Source organism: Eleginops maclovinus, chromosome 22 (genome assembly GCF_036324505.1).
Source record: "Eleginops maclovinus isolate JMC-PN-2008 ecotype Puerto Natales chromosome 22, JC_Emac_rtc_rv5, whole genome shotgun sequence".
In the NCBI taxonomy this organism is placed as follows: Eukaryota; Metazoa; Chordata; class Actinopteri; order Perciformes; family Eleginopidae; genus Eleginops; species Eleginops maclovinus.
In genome coordinates, this window is record NC_086370.1 from 3,654,018 (window position 1) to 3,668,288 (window position 14,271).

Genomic DNA, 14,271 nt, shown 5'->3' on the forward strand with positions numbered 1-14,271 from the left:
AAGTTTTAATGAGAGTTTTGTCTGTGTATCCAGTCAGGCCTTCCAGGCAGCCGATGAATAATAGACACTGTGGCTCAATACTCTGAATACTCAATCAATGGCACTGGGAGAGGGCCTTGGCAAACACATATGGCAGCCTGGGGTGGGCGGTGGGCTCAGGAGGGGTAGAAAATACTAAGGCTGCTCCATCTGTATCTCCGGGCTGAAAAAAGGAAGCCATCTCTATTGATGCTGCTCACTTTTGTGCCGTGGTGTTTTCCTTGCCGGGGATGACAAACAGGCTGTTTGTGCAGAGAGACTCCGGTGAAGGTGCCCTTTGAGCCCCAGATCCTGCATGTCAATGGCTCCCATGCTGGGACATAGGGGGCTGATTTTGCAGCAGATACTGTATGTGGATTGAGCAGGCTTGGGGAGTATGGATTACATGTAACAAGATTATGTAATCAGGATAAAAAAAGCAGGTAACTGTTTTCCCTAACAGTGACAAATACAAAGTATGATCTAATTACTAGGACATTTTCAAAAACAGGGATTACTAGGGAGGATTAGAGTACATTTTAAAATAAATATAAATGTGTTATAGGTCGACTACTGCCTGAATGTCCCTTTTGGTTTTGATTCAGGATATATTTTATTCTTTATTTAATTTATATGCACGTGACACATGATTTATTAAACCAAAATACTCTGTTATAGTAAATGTGTTTAAACTAATATGGGGATAAAAACATTGCAGTACATTTTACAATACATATGAATTTATTATAGTTAAACAAACTGCCGGAATTTTCTTTTTGGTTTTCATTAAGGATATTCCTTTTTTTTTTAATACAGTAGGTGGACACCTGATATATTAAACAAAAATACTGCGTTTGCTTTACTTACTTTAAAGCATTTGTAAATGATTGCCTTCCCTATTATTGAAGAGGACACATTTGTGATACATAATATCCTGTTTTCTTCTTTTCTTCGATCATATTGTTTTGTTTCTTTACAAAATACCCTAAGTAAAAAACTTCTTACTATTTATTTTCTGTATATCTAATATTTTTTACTTTGCATTTGATAATGAGGTGACCAATAAGTAGCGGAAAATAATCAGGTACTTTTATATTTCTGATACTGATTACATTGGGAAAAAATGGAACTAATAATTGTAATGGATTACATTTTTAAGGTAACCCTCCCAACCCTGGGATTGAGTTGCAGTCAGAGCACATAGCATGCTGCTCTGTTGTCTGCTGAGCCATTTTACACTCTGATTTGGAGTATGTTTAGGATTGGGCCCTCAGTGACTAATGAGGACATTATGTAGCTATTAGTCAGAGCTTATGTCTCGGCCTCCCTCTCTAAGCTGTTTTGACATAACATGTGTTTCTGATATATCGCAACACCATTTCTTCTTGACAGCATATCTGATTGACCTTTCCGATAAGACGTGCGTGTGGGGGTGTGTACAATTGTGAGTTGTTTTGTGGCGGTGATGTGTCTATGTGCAGGTTTATGTGGAAGTGTGGCATCAGTCGGGGTTTGACAGATGAGCAGACTCCAGGGATTTCTGAGCAATGAGATATAAACTGAAAAACAGCCCATTTTGTCTCTGCTGTCTGGAGGGCGAAATGCCACGGAAACCCCTGAGGGGGAGATATTTCTCTGAGGTGGCCTGGACACTGATATGACCCCTGAACATGGCGCTAGCAGTTTATCACTTTCGATTAATTTGGTTTGATTACAGCTTGTTTTCTTATCCCCTGCCTTTTAATAAGTATGTCCATTTCTGAGATCTCAGAATATGTCAACATCGCTTAAAAGGGATTTCAGTGAGGCGATCACACTTTTTGTCAACTCATAAATAAATTCACTTATCAAATCAGCTCTAACATGCACACAGTTTTTCCATGGGGGAATAGGTCCAACATTTCTGGTGCTTTCACTTTCTGTGGTTTATATAATCTGGGTAAACTGGAGGCTTGTTTACAACCTGTCTGATCGTCTTACTGCTCATGTGTCCATAAAACAAGACGTGACAAATCAAAATGAAGCATTACCAGAAGTGCTCATCTCCTATTTGCTATTCTAGATGGGATAGAATAAGTTGCAGCATGACATCAAATCAAGTAAGGCAGATCAAAAAGCTATTTACTTTCTTTTTAAATGCTATTTTATTTTATAGTAATTACATTGCCTTGTTTTTATTGTTCTGCTGCAACAAAAACATTTCCCACATTGGGATCAATGAAGTAATTCTATCTATCTACTCATATTCTTTTTCCACACAACTTTGTGCATATATCCGTTTTTTTAACACAAACGCGCTGAAAAGTAGATGAAGATGAGTATGCCTTTCTGATTTTCATTCTGGTGTGTCTCATTTGACGTCAAAAATGCGCCAACAGAGAGCAGGTGTAGTACACAGTAGAAACAGCTCTATGTTATGGTGGAAACTTCTGCTTTATATCTGTAACTCTTTAAATCGTTCTATGTGTGTCTATTGGAACAGTGGAAATACTAGCAAAGACGGTTTTGATTTGTGTGTATCATTAGTAAGGTAAATGAGAATGAGAAGGTTTGAACAACAGCCGTACCAACACAGCAAACTACAATCTAAACTGAATCTAGATCTCAAAAATAAATTTAAATGTTGCGCAAACCCTCTACCATTCATTAGGATACATTGTACCAATTGAAACCACAGCATCTTGTGTCAAAAATCCCATCAACCATGTTCAGATGGAGACACACAACCTGAACCAGGGCGGCACAATGTATTTAGATTGAATTCAGATTGGAAAAAGGGCTAGTGCAGTATCTTAACCGCAGTAGGGATACGTTCTGTGGGGCTTCACAGAAATCCTGGTCTGCTTAATGGTAATTCCTTTTTTGAAATGATAATGTGAATAATGTTTCAAAATGGTAATCCCCTCCCATATTGCAGTTGGAATATCTGTCAAAGTATTCACAATTATTATTTTTTTCCATATTGCACAGCCCTAACCTGACCCCAGCTAAATATACACACCAGATATTATACTATCCTAATGAAAACATGGTGTTGATCCTCATCTTCAGAGCTCCCATTGTTGAAGTCCTTCATGAGCGTATCTATTTTCCTATTAAAACGCGCTGCAGAAGCACAGGCACACCTCCATACTGCACCGAGCCATCAGCCTGCACGCTGCCAGTGTCCGGCGACAGCAGAACATTACCCTGGGCAGTTGTACAGTGACACTGCGATGACACCGGAGTGTGTATGTGTCAGCTCTCCTGGGACTGGACACTCTCCCTTAACACAGATTGGAGGTGAGACCTTGAAGAAAAATGATTACTTTTATGTTTGCTTTATGGCTCATTTTTCACATTAAACGCAGAAAATCTATTCAGAGGTCACAGAATTCCTGCTTCTCTTGGTCGGACAGAACTAATTCTTGCAGTCCCCGGTATCGATAAAGCATTCAGTGGAGCGCAGTATGCAGGCTATGTACTGCAGCGCTCAACTCTCTATTTTCCAGCAGCCAGTCTATTGGGACTTGTTCAGCCCACATCTGCTGGGCTTTTGGAAATGTCAAATACACACTTGTAGGAACACACGCACACGCACACACACACACACACACACACACACACACACACACACACACACACACACACACACACACACACACACACACACACACACACACACACACACACACACGCACATGCACGAGCACAGTGCCCTTATCGGCGTAGCCAAAACGACTCGTGATAAGAGATAGCATTGCCATGAGGAGTCATAAAGCTCCAGATTTTATGGCGCGCTTATTGTCTTTCTGTCTACAATTATGGTGATTACTCATTTCCCATAGCCCCCCCACACCCATGGCCCTAGTGGTGCACTTAATAGACTGCATTTTACTAATGGAAAATTAAGTAGCCGCCGTGGCAGTGAGGTTTATAAATATGTAAAATATACTTTTAATTATTTCAAGTGAATCTGGCAGCTAATCAATAAAGAGGGACGTGACAAACATACGTTTGACACAGGCCATTGTAAAGCGACTGGTAAAAGATAAGCATGGCCTGTCAGCGCAGTCCGGCCCTAATGAATATTTTGAGCCTGTCATGTAAGGAGACAAATGGATTAATTGCGCCCTGCTAATATAATAGCTTCTTCATGAAGAGTGCAGGAAGGAGGCAGAGGGGAGGGAGCAGCAGCTGCTAGCTCCTGAACCTCCACGTCAAATAAATATTTATTAGGGTGGAGGGTTAAGTAGATTTTTGCGATTACACGGATAGCCACTTAAGCGTAGTTGTTTATCATTTATTTGAAAATTGATTCATGCCGATTTGTTTAATGTCATTTTCATTTTTTATTTCATTTTGTAGCCAGCAGGGATCAGCCTAAAGAGAGACAGTGTCACAGAGAGGATACAGCGAAGGGTTTAATCATTTCTTTCTGAAGCTCTTCAGGTTGTTTTGCAGTTGTTGAAGACAGTCTTTAATCAGCATTTGGGGGTCAAGCTGATTTTTAAAAATGTGTATTTATGATTGTGCTTACTTCAGAATTGATTCATCTTTACTGCTTCATCATTTTGTTTTTGAAAAATAATTGTACTTTTCTGATTTTGCAGAACTGAACGTGAAATATCTTTGTGTGTTTTTGTCAGTAGGGCTGAGACAAACTTCTAATCGTTTATCGATTATTCTGCCTATTGTTATATTTTCAATTACATTTAGTCTATAATATGTCAGGAAATTGTTAAAACTGTTTATCCAAGGGTCTCAAAGCCCAACGTGCTATCTTTAAATGTCCAAACTCCAAAGATATTAACCCTAATATCATTTTTATTTAAACATAAAAGGCTGGACATTCCATAATTGAGTGGCTGAAAACAGCATTTATTGCCATTGTTTTATCAGAAAAACTACTTTAATGATTATTCAATAAAATACTAATTAACCAAAAATGATGTCGGCTGTTAGTTCCATCTCTATATATTTAAGATAATAAATATATATTCAGAGAATAGCAGGACATCTTTATATAAATATGTAAGCAGCAAAAATAAATTCCAAATGTATCCAATGAATTGTATTATTTATAAAGATTTGCAACTATTCATTTTCAACTAATCAATTAATCCACGTATATTTCTCAGCAGGAGCACTCTGACTCCTCACAGACATTGCAGTTGTGCTGTTTAATATCTAATACCTTGACACATACATCATTTTATCACCATGTGTCATATTTCAAAATAGTCATTTTTCCTTCACTGCCCACTGAAATATTTACACAGACAGCCTCAGTTAGCATAGTGGCAGCGTTTTGACAAATAGCACGGTTTTCCCTCCCTCCGCCTGCTCTCCTATCCATCTCTGTCTCCAAGTCTGTTGTCGCCACTTTAAGGTGAAAGAGAACATAAAGACGAGCGAGCACGGATAAGGGTAGGGGGGCCTTCCTGGAATCCGTCCTCTCGCGATGGGAAGCTGTGACCTTGAGTCCTGCATTTGCCCAGCACCGTCCCCTCTCCCCCTCCTCCCCCTTTTCCCTCTGTCCTCTGGAGAAGGAATGAGTCAGGGAAGGGGGGGGGGGGTTCGGGGTCACCAGCCGCCGTTCTCATCAATTAAATGTGCGACAGTGTTTTCCGTCGGCTGAACTTATATGTCAAGGAGATGGGCAGGACCTCATGTTTGTGCTTTTGACAAATCAGCAAATGTTTAATCTCAAGATGTGCCGGCACTCATAAATAATGCAGAGGCCGGAGCGAAAAACTCTCCCGCCGCCGCAGAGAGGCGTCTGCACCCGGCCTCAATGGGAAAACACAGGGAAAAGCTCCCATACTAAATCCTCCTTCATGCCTCCAGCCCTTTCTTCTACACCAATCTCCTCCTCCTTTTGATCACACCCCTCTAATCCCACCTCACCACTCCTCTTTCTTTTACTGTACCTGAATGTTCTACCTTTGCAGCTTCACTGTACTATCTCTGCCTGATTATACCTCTCTTATGTTCCATATGAAAGTAAAAGTTACTCCTCACCCTCTTTTGAGCAGAATTATCCCCTTCCAAACGTCTGTTATCTCACAGACACAGGGGATTGAGCTTGAGCTTTGCCTCCAGTTGCCCTAAATGTAAAGAGGGCAAGTGTAGTGGACTGTGAACCGCATCAAATCCCCCTCTGCACCACTCGCACTTCTTCCCACAGACTTTGATTGGCTCGTCCGCCGACTGGGAAAGTTTCCTGATTGTTCAAAGGGAAAATTACGATTTTAAGCCTATTGAAGTCGATCTGTGCTCATTCAAAAGTCCATCTGAATGTGTCCCTTTGAGAGCTCAAATTGTTGACTCGCCACATTAGAAGACTCGGAGCACGGAGTGTACTGTACCGAGAGCACGCTGCACCTGTTGTTGTGTAGTCCGTGGTGTGTAGTGTTGGTGGCTTCCCATTGGAAAGTGTGCTGTGAAGTGTGTTAAAGAGCCAGGCTCTATCAGCCACTTCATTAGCCAAGCATTCTCACATTGGGTCAATCCTTTGCACGCTCGCCATGAAAGGGTTCTGAACAGGGTTCTCTGAAAAACTGATTTTATTTGACTGAAGTCACAGTAAAGATGACTAACTATTCATACCAGTTGTCAATTCAAGTTATGTTAACTCGTGTTTTTAAGGCAGCCATTGAATTTACATTTCAAATTAAGAAAACTTGTGTTTTTAATTTGTATCTCATATCTCAAATCATTATAGCAACGTTACTTTCTGAACTAACCTAGAACTTTTACCATCAACCAAATGTGTATTAAAAGGAGATCGAGCCTTAACGTAGACGTGCATTTTCACATTTTCACTATAAAATAAATTCAAATGTTCATTATAGGACTTGTTTGATAAACTTTCGCTTTTGAATGGGTTCGAAATATGGCAAATATAGTTATCAAGAATATGGTTGCTTTCTACTTCAGCTTTAAAAGTAGCAGGATAACCCTAACCATCACCCTACGTATTTTGTCCTCCGACGCTAGTTTTATTCTAACCTATAAGTGGAGAATCTTGTCTGTCTTGATACGCATCTTGTAGCGCACCCAGTAAAGAAATAAAGCTAAGCATTTTATGATTTGGTCAATCTTTTGCACGCTCAGCATGAAGGGGTTATGAACAGGGTAAACAGAAAATCTAATAGCTTTTTATCAGCTTGGAAATTTAGCAAATATGGTGGGAAATGCATTTTACTCCATTATAATTATCAAAGGAAAACAAGGTGTACTTGGAATTGAACCTTTCTCAAGAATATGGTGGCTTTCTCCTTCAGCTTTGAAAAAGTTGCAGGATAACCCTAACCTAAGTCTTTTTTTTCTCCTACCCTAGTTTTAATCTACCCTATACTGTATGTGGAGAATCTTGATACATCTTTTCTGTCTTCATACGTATCCTAGAGTGTCCAAATCTAGTGAAGAAATAGATTTCTCTTTAGGGAATCATTTACGGAATGACTCCCGAAGGCTCTCAGAAATGTCTTTATCAACTATCCATTGAAAAACATCCAGCAGATATATTTCAAAGTTAGTGTAGTGTTGGTGACTTCTGCCATGGAGTGTGTCAAAGAGCCAGGCTCTATACTATCAGCCCATTTCATTAGCCGAGCATTCTTACATTTGGTCAATCTTTTGCAAAATGTAATAGCATTTGATCAGGTTGGAAATTTTGCAAATATGTTGGGAAATGTATTCTACTCTGTTCTAATTATTCAAAACAAGATGTGATTTCAACCTTTATCATAGTGGCTAATCTCCTTCAGCTTTTAAAAGTAGCGGGGTAACCCTAACCTTTACCCGAAGTCTTTTTTTCTCCTACCCTAGTTTTAATCTACCCTATACTGTATGTGGAGAATCTTGATACATCTTTTCTGTCTTCATACGTATCCTAGAGCGCATCCACATCCAGCTAAGAAACAAAGCCAAGCATTCTCACATTGGGTCATGTTTTTGGAACCTTTATCAAGAATACGACGGCTTTCTACTTGTTTTTAAAACTACCGGGGTAACCCTAACCCTAAGTCATTTTTTCTCCTACACGCGTTTTACTCTACCCTATATGTGGTGATTCTTGATGAATCTTGTCTGTCTTGATGTGCATCCTGTAGTGCATCCAGATGCAGTGAAGAAATAAATATCTCTGTATGGAATCATTGACGGAAAACGTGTCCAATCTCACACATGCTTGTTTCCACCCGCAGGCTCTCGGAAGTTTCTACTTTATCCACGAGTCGTTGAAAAACATCCAGCAGTTTGATTTCAAAGGTGAGTAACCCCCCCACTCATCTCAACACACTTCCCCATATACATCATCCCCACGGTGTGGAAATGAAATCCTCACAGCGTGCCCCCTAATCCCACCCCTGCATATCCCACACAACCATTTGCAGGCTATTCCCGCTTCCATCAGAAAGCAGCGTGCGAAGATTGGCTTTGAGGATAATGTAAAGGGAGGGGGACAGAATGTTAATGCTTATTAATATTAGGATTTAATTCATAAGATTTCGGGCCTTCAGTAATGGTGTGCGGCGGGTTATTGGACAGTTACGGCGGTCTCATCAGGCTGCGGTGTCAGAGGGCCCCGGGGTCCGGCGGCCTCGCTAATTAAAGAAGGGATATAGATGTGGAGGCGCCTCGCTTCTTATTAGACCCAAGTCAGCATTAGCACCAGTTACCCCAGTGAAGGACAGGGCGGCGGCAGGGGAGGGGTCGAAAGGGGAGTGGACCACTCCTCATGCACACACTTTAAAGAGTTAGTCAGAAATATATGAAATGCAAAACATTCTGTAACGCTTTGTGGACTTTTTTTGGTCATAGGTCACTTTTAGGGTTGAAAAGAGGAAAAAAAAACAGGTCTTACTGATTCTATTCAGAATATCCAAGTGTGAGACAGTGAACATTCAAAGCAGCTGAATGCAGTCCCGATGCACTATGGATGCATGGAACTTGATTTTTAGGCATTTCCATTTCTTGATTAGCATGTAACCAAGATGAGAATATGTCAGATATCTGTTTCTTGACTACTTCTCCTTTTCTGTGTTCTAAAGTAAAGAATTCTGAATTAAACTGATCAGTTTCACTGTTTTCAGAATCACAAACAGGTTTGCTGCCAAGTTAATACATACGAGGAATTTGACTTGTTATGGTGCATACATACAAATACATCAAAATAAAAATAAAATTGGAACTCTGATTAAAAACAAACTGTTATAAGATAACTATCATAACATTGAAAATATAGCAACATTAACATTGAGATATAGGTGTACCCGTAGAAATGAAATTAAAATTAGAATAAAATATGTGCATTTACAAAGTGCAATGTGTTTTCTTGAAGTTTGGATCAAAATCTGAACCCCTGTTTGACACATATCACGATAGGAACAAAATGCATGGTCCTTCAGAGAGTCACAGTCTGCAAAACAGTCCAACATTCCAAGTAGTCCGGTCTGAACAGCCACAATGGTTACCTGCAAGTATTCCGAAGCTAATAATCCTCAATATAAAGACTGGTTGGCCAACAATTCCAACGGGGAAAAGAAAGCTTAAAACTTTGTGTAAAATCATTCAACATGGGTTAGTGTTGGGGGAGGCGGCTTTTGAAGGCCATATGCAAGGGAAAAGGTGCTGTCCCAACTATTTCTTTACAGACCTCTAGCTATTTGTACTTTAATGTCAATTATGGTCTAAAAAATGTACCAAAGCCTGGAAATGTGGTTTTGGAAAAATTCTAGAAATGCTGATATGGAAACTGTTGGAACCATGTAAATGGAAAACATCCATTGGTTCATCCTTTGAGATGTCTTAAATGATGGTAGGAATGAAAATTGATCTGATTTAAAAGCAGTTCGCCCTCACATCACTCTGTGTCGCAATGCTTGAATATGGACATTATGGTCACATCGTTTATTACCCCAATACTCTTCCAGATGCAGATGTACCATCCAATGACAGACAGACATGCATTAGGTGTTGTCTCAAAAGTAGGGGAGCTGTTTGGCCCAGGTATAATGTGAACATTAGTAGACACAGAGGGATGTGGACAGGTTCAGGCTCATAAACCCCCCTGTGAAATCCAAGAAAGGCTTATTATCTTCCCTGTGTTGTGACCCCTCACACTCACCTTTGTGGCTGGATACAGATGTTCTTCATTCTGACCAGCAGGTGGTGCAGTTGTCTGAGGAAGCTGTTTCAGTTGAGAGTATCAAGAGATCACTCAGGGGGTCTCCAAAAATGAACCATGTTTGTAACAATAAACTGTCTTTCCCCCTTTTCCTTACCTTCTGTCCCCATCTCCTTCCCCCCTTTCCTTCTATCCTTTCAAAATCCACTTCAGCCAAGAAATTCAAAAAGGTCGTTGGGAAGGAAACGTATTCAGAGACACTAGAAAGCACACCCTCGCTGGAGAAGGAGAAGTTTCCCCAGGACTACTTCCCTGAGGTGGGTAATGATGAGCACACTGACTGACTGATGGTGGCGTTGTCTTGTAATGACAGCTTCCTGCTGAGACGTGGTCTTAAAGCCATCACACTGAGAGTGGGGGGTGTGTTGTGACAATGAATGTTTTTTTACATGCATGGTTTAATAAAACTGCTTATTTGAAAAAAAGGAACAAACCAGTTGTTAAAGTACAGTATCCTTTTGCCACAAACTCACACATTTTGATGCTTTAAGATGCTTGAACTATCAAGTAATTAAATGTCAAACTTCACCTGCACAAACACTTGATTTATTTTACATAGTTTTTTCAATGTATTTCCAAAAGCCATTCTGATTTTAGTGTATCTGTTTTGATTTAGAGTCATTCCTTTTTCCTAGTTCAAGAAATCCGAAAGAATCCACCCATTTGAAACCATATACAGTCTCCTTTGGACTAAGCTAATGAATCTTGATGTTTTTAATGGAAAAGTAGTCTTAGAAAACACTTGAACTATTGAATTGTTAAATGCCAAACTTCACAAAGTAATTTCCCACAAAACTAGATTTCTTTTTTAGTACTTTTTATTTAATCAATTTCCAAAAGCCATTTAGTTTTTTATGTATCTTCCTGATTCAGGGTCGTTTATCCCCCCTGCTTGAAGGAAATCCGGCTCACACACGGCTGATTTGAAGACAAATCAGTCAAAAAAGAAATCAAACGGTGACAGAGAAAGTCCTCGCTGTGTCCCGCGCTGCAATTCTCCGCTCACTGCGCTGTGTTTTGGGTTCCGGTGTGAGCCGTGTTATCAGAGAGGAGCTGAGCATGGCTGTGCTGATATAGTAATAAAGAGCACGACCGCCCGTGTGTCATCCCCGCACTCCCCACTCATCTGTCAACCATGCTCCGACGGCCGCCTGCGCAAATATATGCAAAACAGATGGATACGGCCCCTTCACACACTTCCCCCCAATTTCCGTCTCTTTCACACACTGCACGACTCCCCACCCTAGACACGCACACAAACATCTCCCCACTTTCCCATTCCACAGATGATCTAAAACCAATTACACTGATTGAGGCGCAAAGCCATTTAAAATGATTACAGCAGAAAGCATTGTTCTGCGTTTAACAGGACAAGCACCGAAAACCACAAAACAAACCTGGCAGCGTGAGAGGGATGAGGGGAGTGATGTAGGGAGAAAGAAGGTGTGTGTAAGGCGGGGGGGGGGGGTGCAGATGAGAAAAGTTTTGCCCAGTGATTTATGCCTCTTTCCCGGCTGGGATATGAATCTGGGATGATGCTCCAGAGAGCAGCACTCCAGATAATGTTAGCCCATTTAAAAAGAGCAGATTTGTGTAGTCTATCAGGGTCGCCGAGTATTTTTTTTTTCTTCTCCCCCTTCCTCCCTCCCTCCTCCGGCCCCTCCGTAGTGAGAAATTGGTTGTTATCATAGATCACAGATACTGCTCAAACCTCTTATGAAAGATGAATTAATTTCACTAATGCTTTAATGCAAAGCTCTCATGAGGGAGGCAGACTGGTGATAACCCCTGCCTCGTCCCCGCTTCCTCCGCCCGTGATTTATGCCCTCTTTTAGTAGATGAAACCGCCTAGATTTGCCATCCATCTGCAGCTTTGAGGAATCCTATTACACGGGGATCTTGGATCGGACAGAATGCCACCCAAACCAGTTGCTCGAGTTCCAGCTCTCAGTTTTGGGTTACACAGCCTCCATAGATTTTAATGAGAGGTGTAATGTATTTTAACAATTGTGGAAAGATACCCCCACTGAATTAATTACAACAAACACAGAGAACAGGTGTCTTGTTTACATGCTCATAACTAAATCTGAAAAAGAAGACGTGTTTTTGGAAATAAGCGACAACTCATCCATAGCCATAGTTGAGTAGTGTAATTTATTTCAACACATTTGGAAAGATACCCCAACTTAACGAATTACAACAAACATTTTGGACAGGTATCTTGTTGACATGCTCATATAAAAAAAGAGAAACCTGTGTTTTTGGAATTCAACCTACATTTAGCTTATGATAGCTTTCTACCGTAGCATTTAAAATTAGCAAGGTAACCCTAACTCTTTTTTCCCCAACACTATTCTCATCCTGATGTTATGTATGGTATCAAATGTGGAAAGGTACCCCAACTGAATTATTCCCCTAATGACAGGTGTCTTCTTGTATTTGCTCATAACTACTTCTCAAAAACATATGTATTTTTGGAATTTAACCTGAATCAAAGTGATGGTGGCTTTCTTCTTCCTTTTCTAAAAGATGCACCTACCCCTAACTCTTTTTCACACCAACACTTGTTTGGTTCTGAATTAATCGACAAGCCCTCCAAAGTGGTGTAAAATATCGCAAATAATGTTGAACTGAATGTATTAAAACAAACACTCAGAGGACAGGTATCTCGTTTATATGATTATTACTTACTCTCTAAAAACAGACATATTTTTGGGAATTTTGCGTAAATTGAAATTATGATAGCTTCTTTTCTCCTACACCAGTTGGATTCTGATTTAAGCGACAACCTCACTACTGCAGATTTAGATAAGTGGTGTTATGCATCGTACGGATTTGGAAAGAAACCCCAACTGATTTATTTACAATGAAGACACAGACGACAGGTCGTGTTTACATGCTCATGACTAATTCTCAAAGAAGGATGTGTGTTTGGAATTCAAACCTCTATCAGGATTTTTATTTCAGCTTTTCAAAGTAGCTCAAACTGAAATCCCTTCCCTAAACCTAACCCGATTTCCTCCTCCACTAGTTGATTGTGATTTAAGCGACAACCCCCTCCATAGCATTTGAGCAGTGGTGGTATGTATCGATACACATTTGGAAAGATAGCCTAACTGAATTATTTTCAACTAAGAGTTAGAGGACCGGTATTCTCAAAAAAAGACATCTTTGGAATTGATGCAGGTTAGAGAGGGACAGCAGGTGGCTTCTGGGGGAAAGATGTGTGTGTTTCTCTGCTGGGAGACAGGTGTGTGTGTTTCTCTGCTGGGAGACAGGTGTGTGTGTTTCTCTGCTGGGAGACAGGTGTGTGTGTTTCTCTGCTTGGGGACAGATGTGTTGTGTGTGTTTCTCTGCCAGGGGACAGATGTGTGTGTTTCTCTGCTCTTCTCTTTACAGTCCCTCATTAATAAGGTGTCAGTGATGCTGATGACATCATGGCGGGAGGGCTCAGTGCATGCTTGTGTGTAAAAGAGAAACCAAATGTCATTCAGTACATTGCCCTACACTGAAGTGGTGTGTGTTTGGACACATGGAGATTCTGTCTGCAGGCTGCAGATATTTGAATTATCTATTCATCTGCAAAACTGCTTTTGGAATCAATCAAAGACAATATTACAGAAAGAAAAGTGATGTCTTCAAACTGCTATTATTGTCTGCAACCCAAAGATGCTGTATTTACAATAAATAGAAACAACAGGACATACTCATCCTTAACAGCACCTTACCTTACCTTACCTTACCTTACCTTACCTTACCTTACCTTACCTTACCTTACCTTACCTTACCTTACCTTACCTTACCTTACATTACCTTACCTTACCTTACCTTACCTTCCCTTACCTTACCTTACCTTACCTTACCTTACCTTACCTTACCTTACCTTACCTTACCTGCATATACATTACTTAAAAGGAATAAATAAAAAACGTTATTGAAATAGTTTGGGTTTAAAGAAAATCTTTAGGTGAAAAAATAAAACATATGATATTATTGTTTTAATGGTTATGTCATGCAAAACAAATAATACAAAATAAATGATTTAAAAGATAATAATTAATAACTCCACTAAAATGGCT

General features: G+C 40.2%; 1 protein-coding gene across 2 annotated transcripts in view; it reads left to right on the forward strand.

Moving 5' to 3' along the window:
• LOC134858611 (inositol polyphosphate-5-phosphatase A) overlaps positions 1-14,271 on the forward strand; it is a 162,642-nt gene that overhangs the window by 79,380 nt on the left and 68,991 nt on the right. For both annotated transcript variants that reach the window (XM_063874588.1, XM_063874589.1), the window contains exons 5-6: positions 8,211-8,274; positions 10,346-10,449. In XM_063874588.1, the coding sequence (XP_063730658.1) occupies positions 8,211-8,274; positions 10,346-10,449 (168 nt within the window). The remainder of the gene's footprint in view (positions 1-8,210; positions 8,275-10,345; positions 10,450-14,271) is intronic.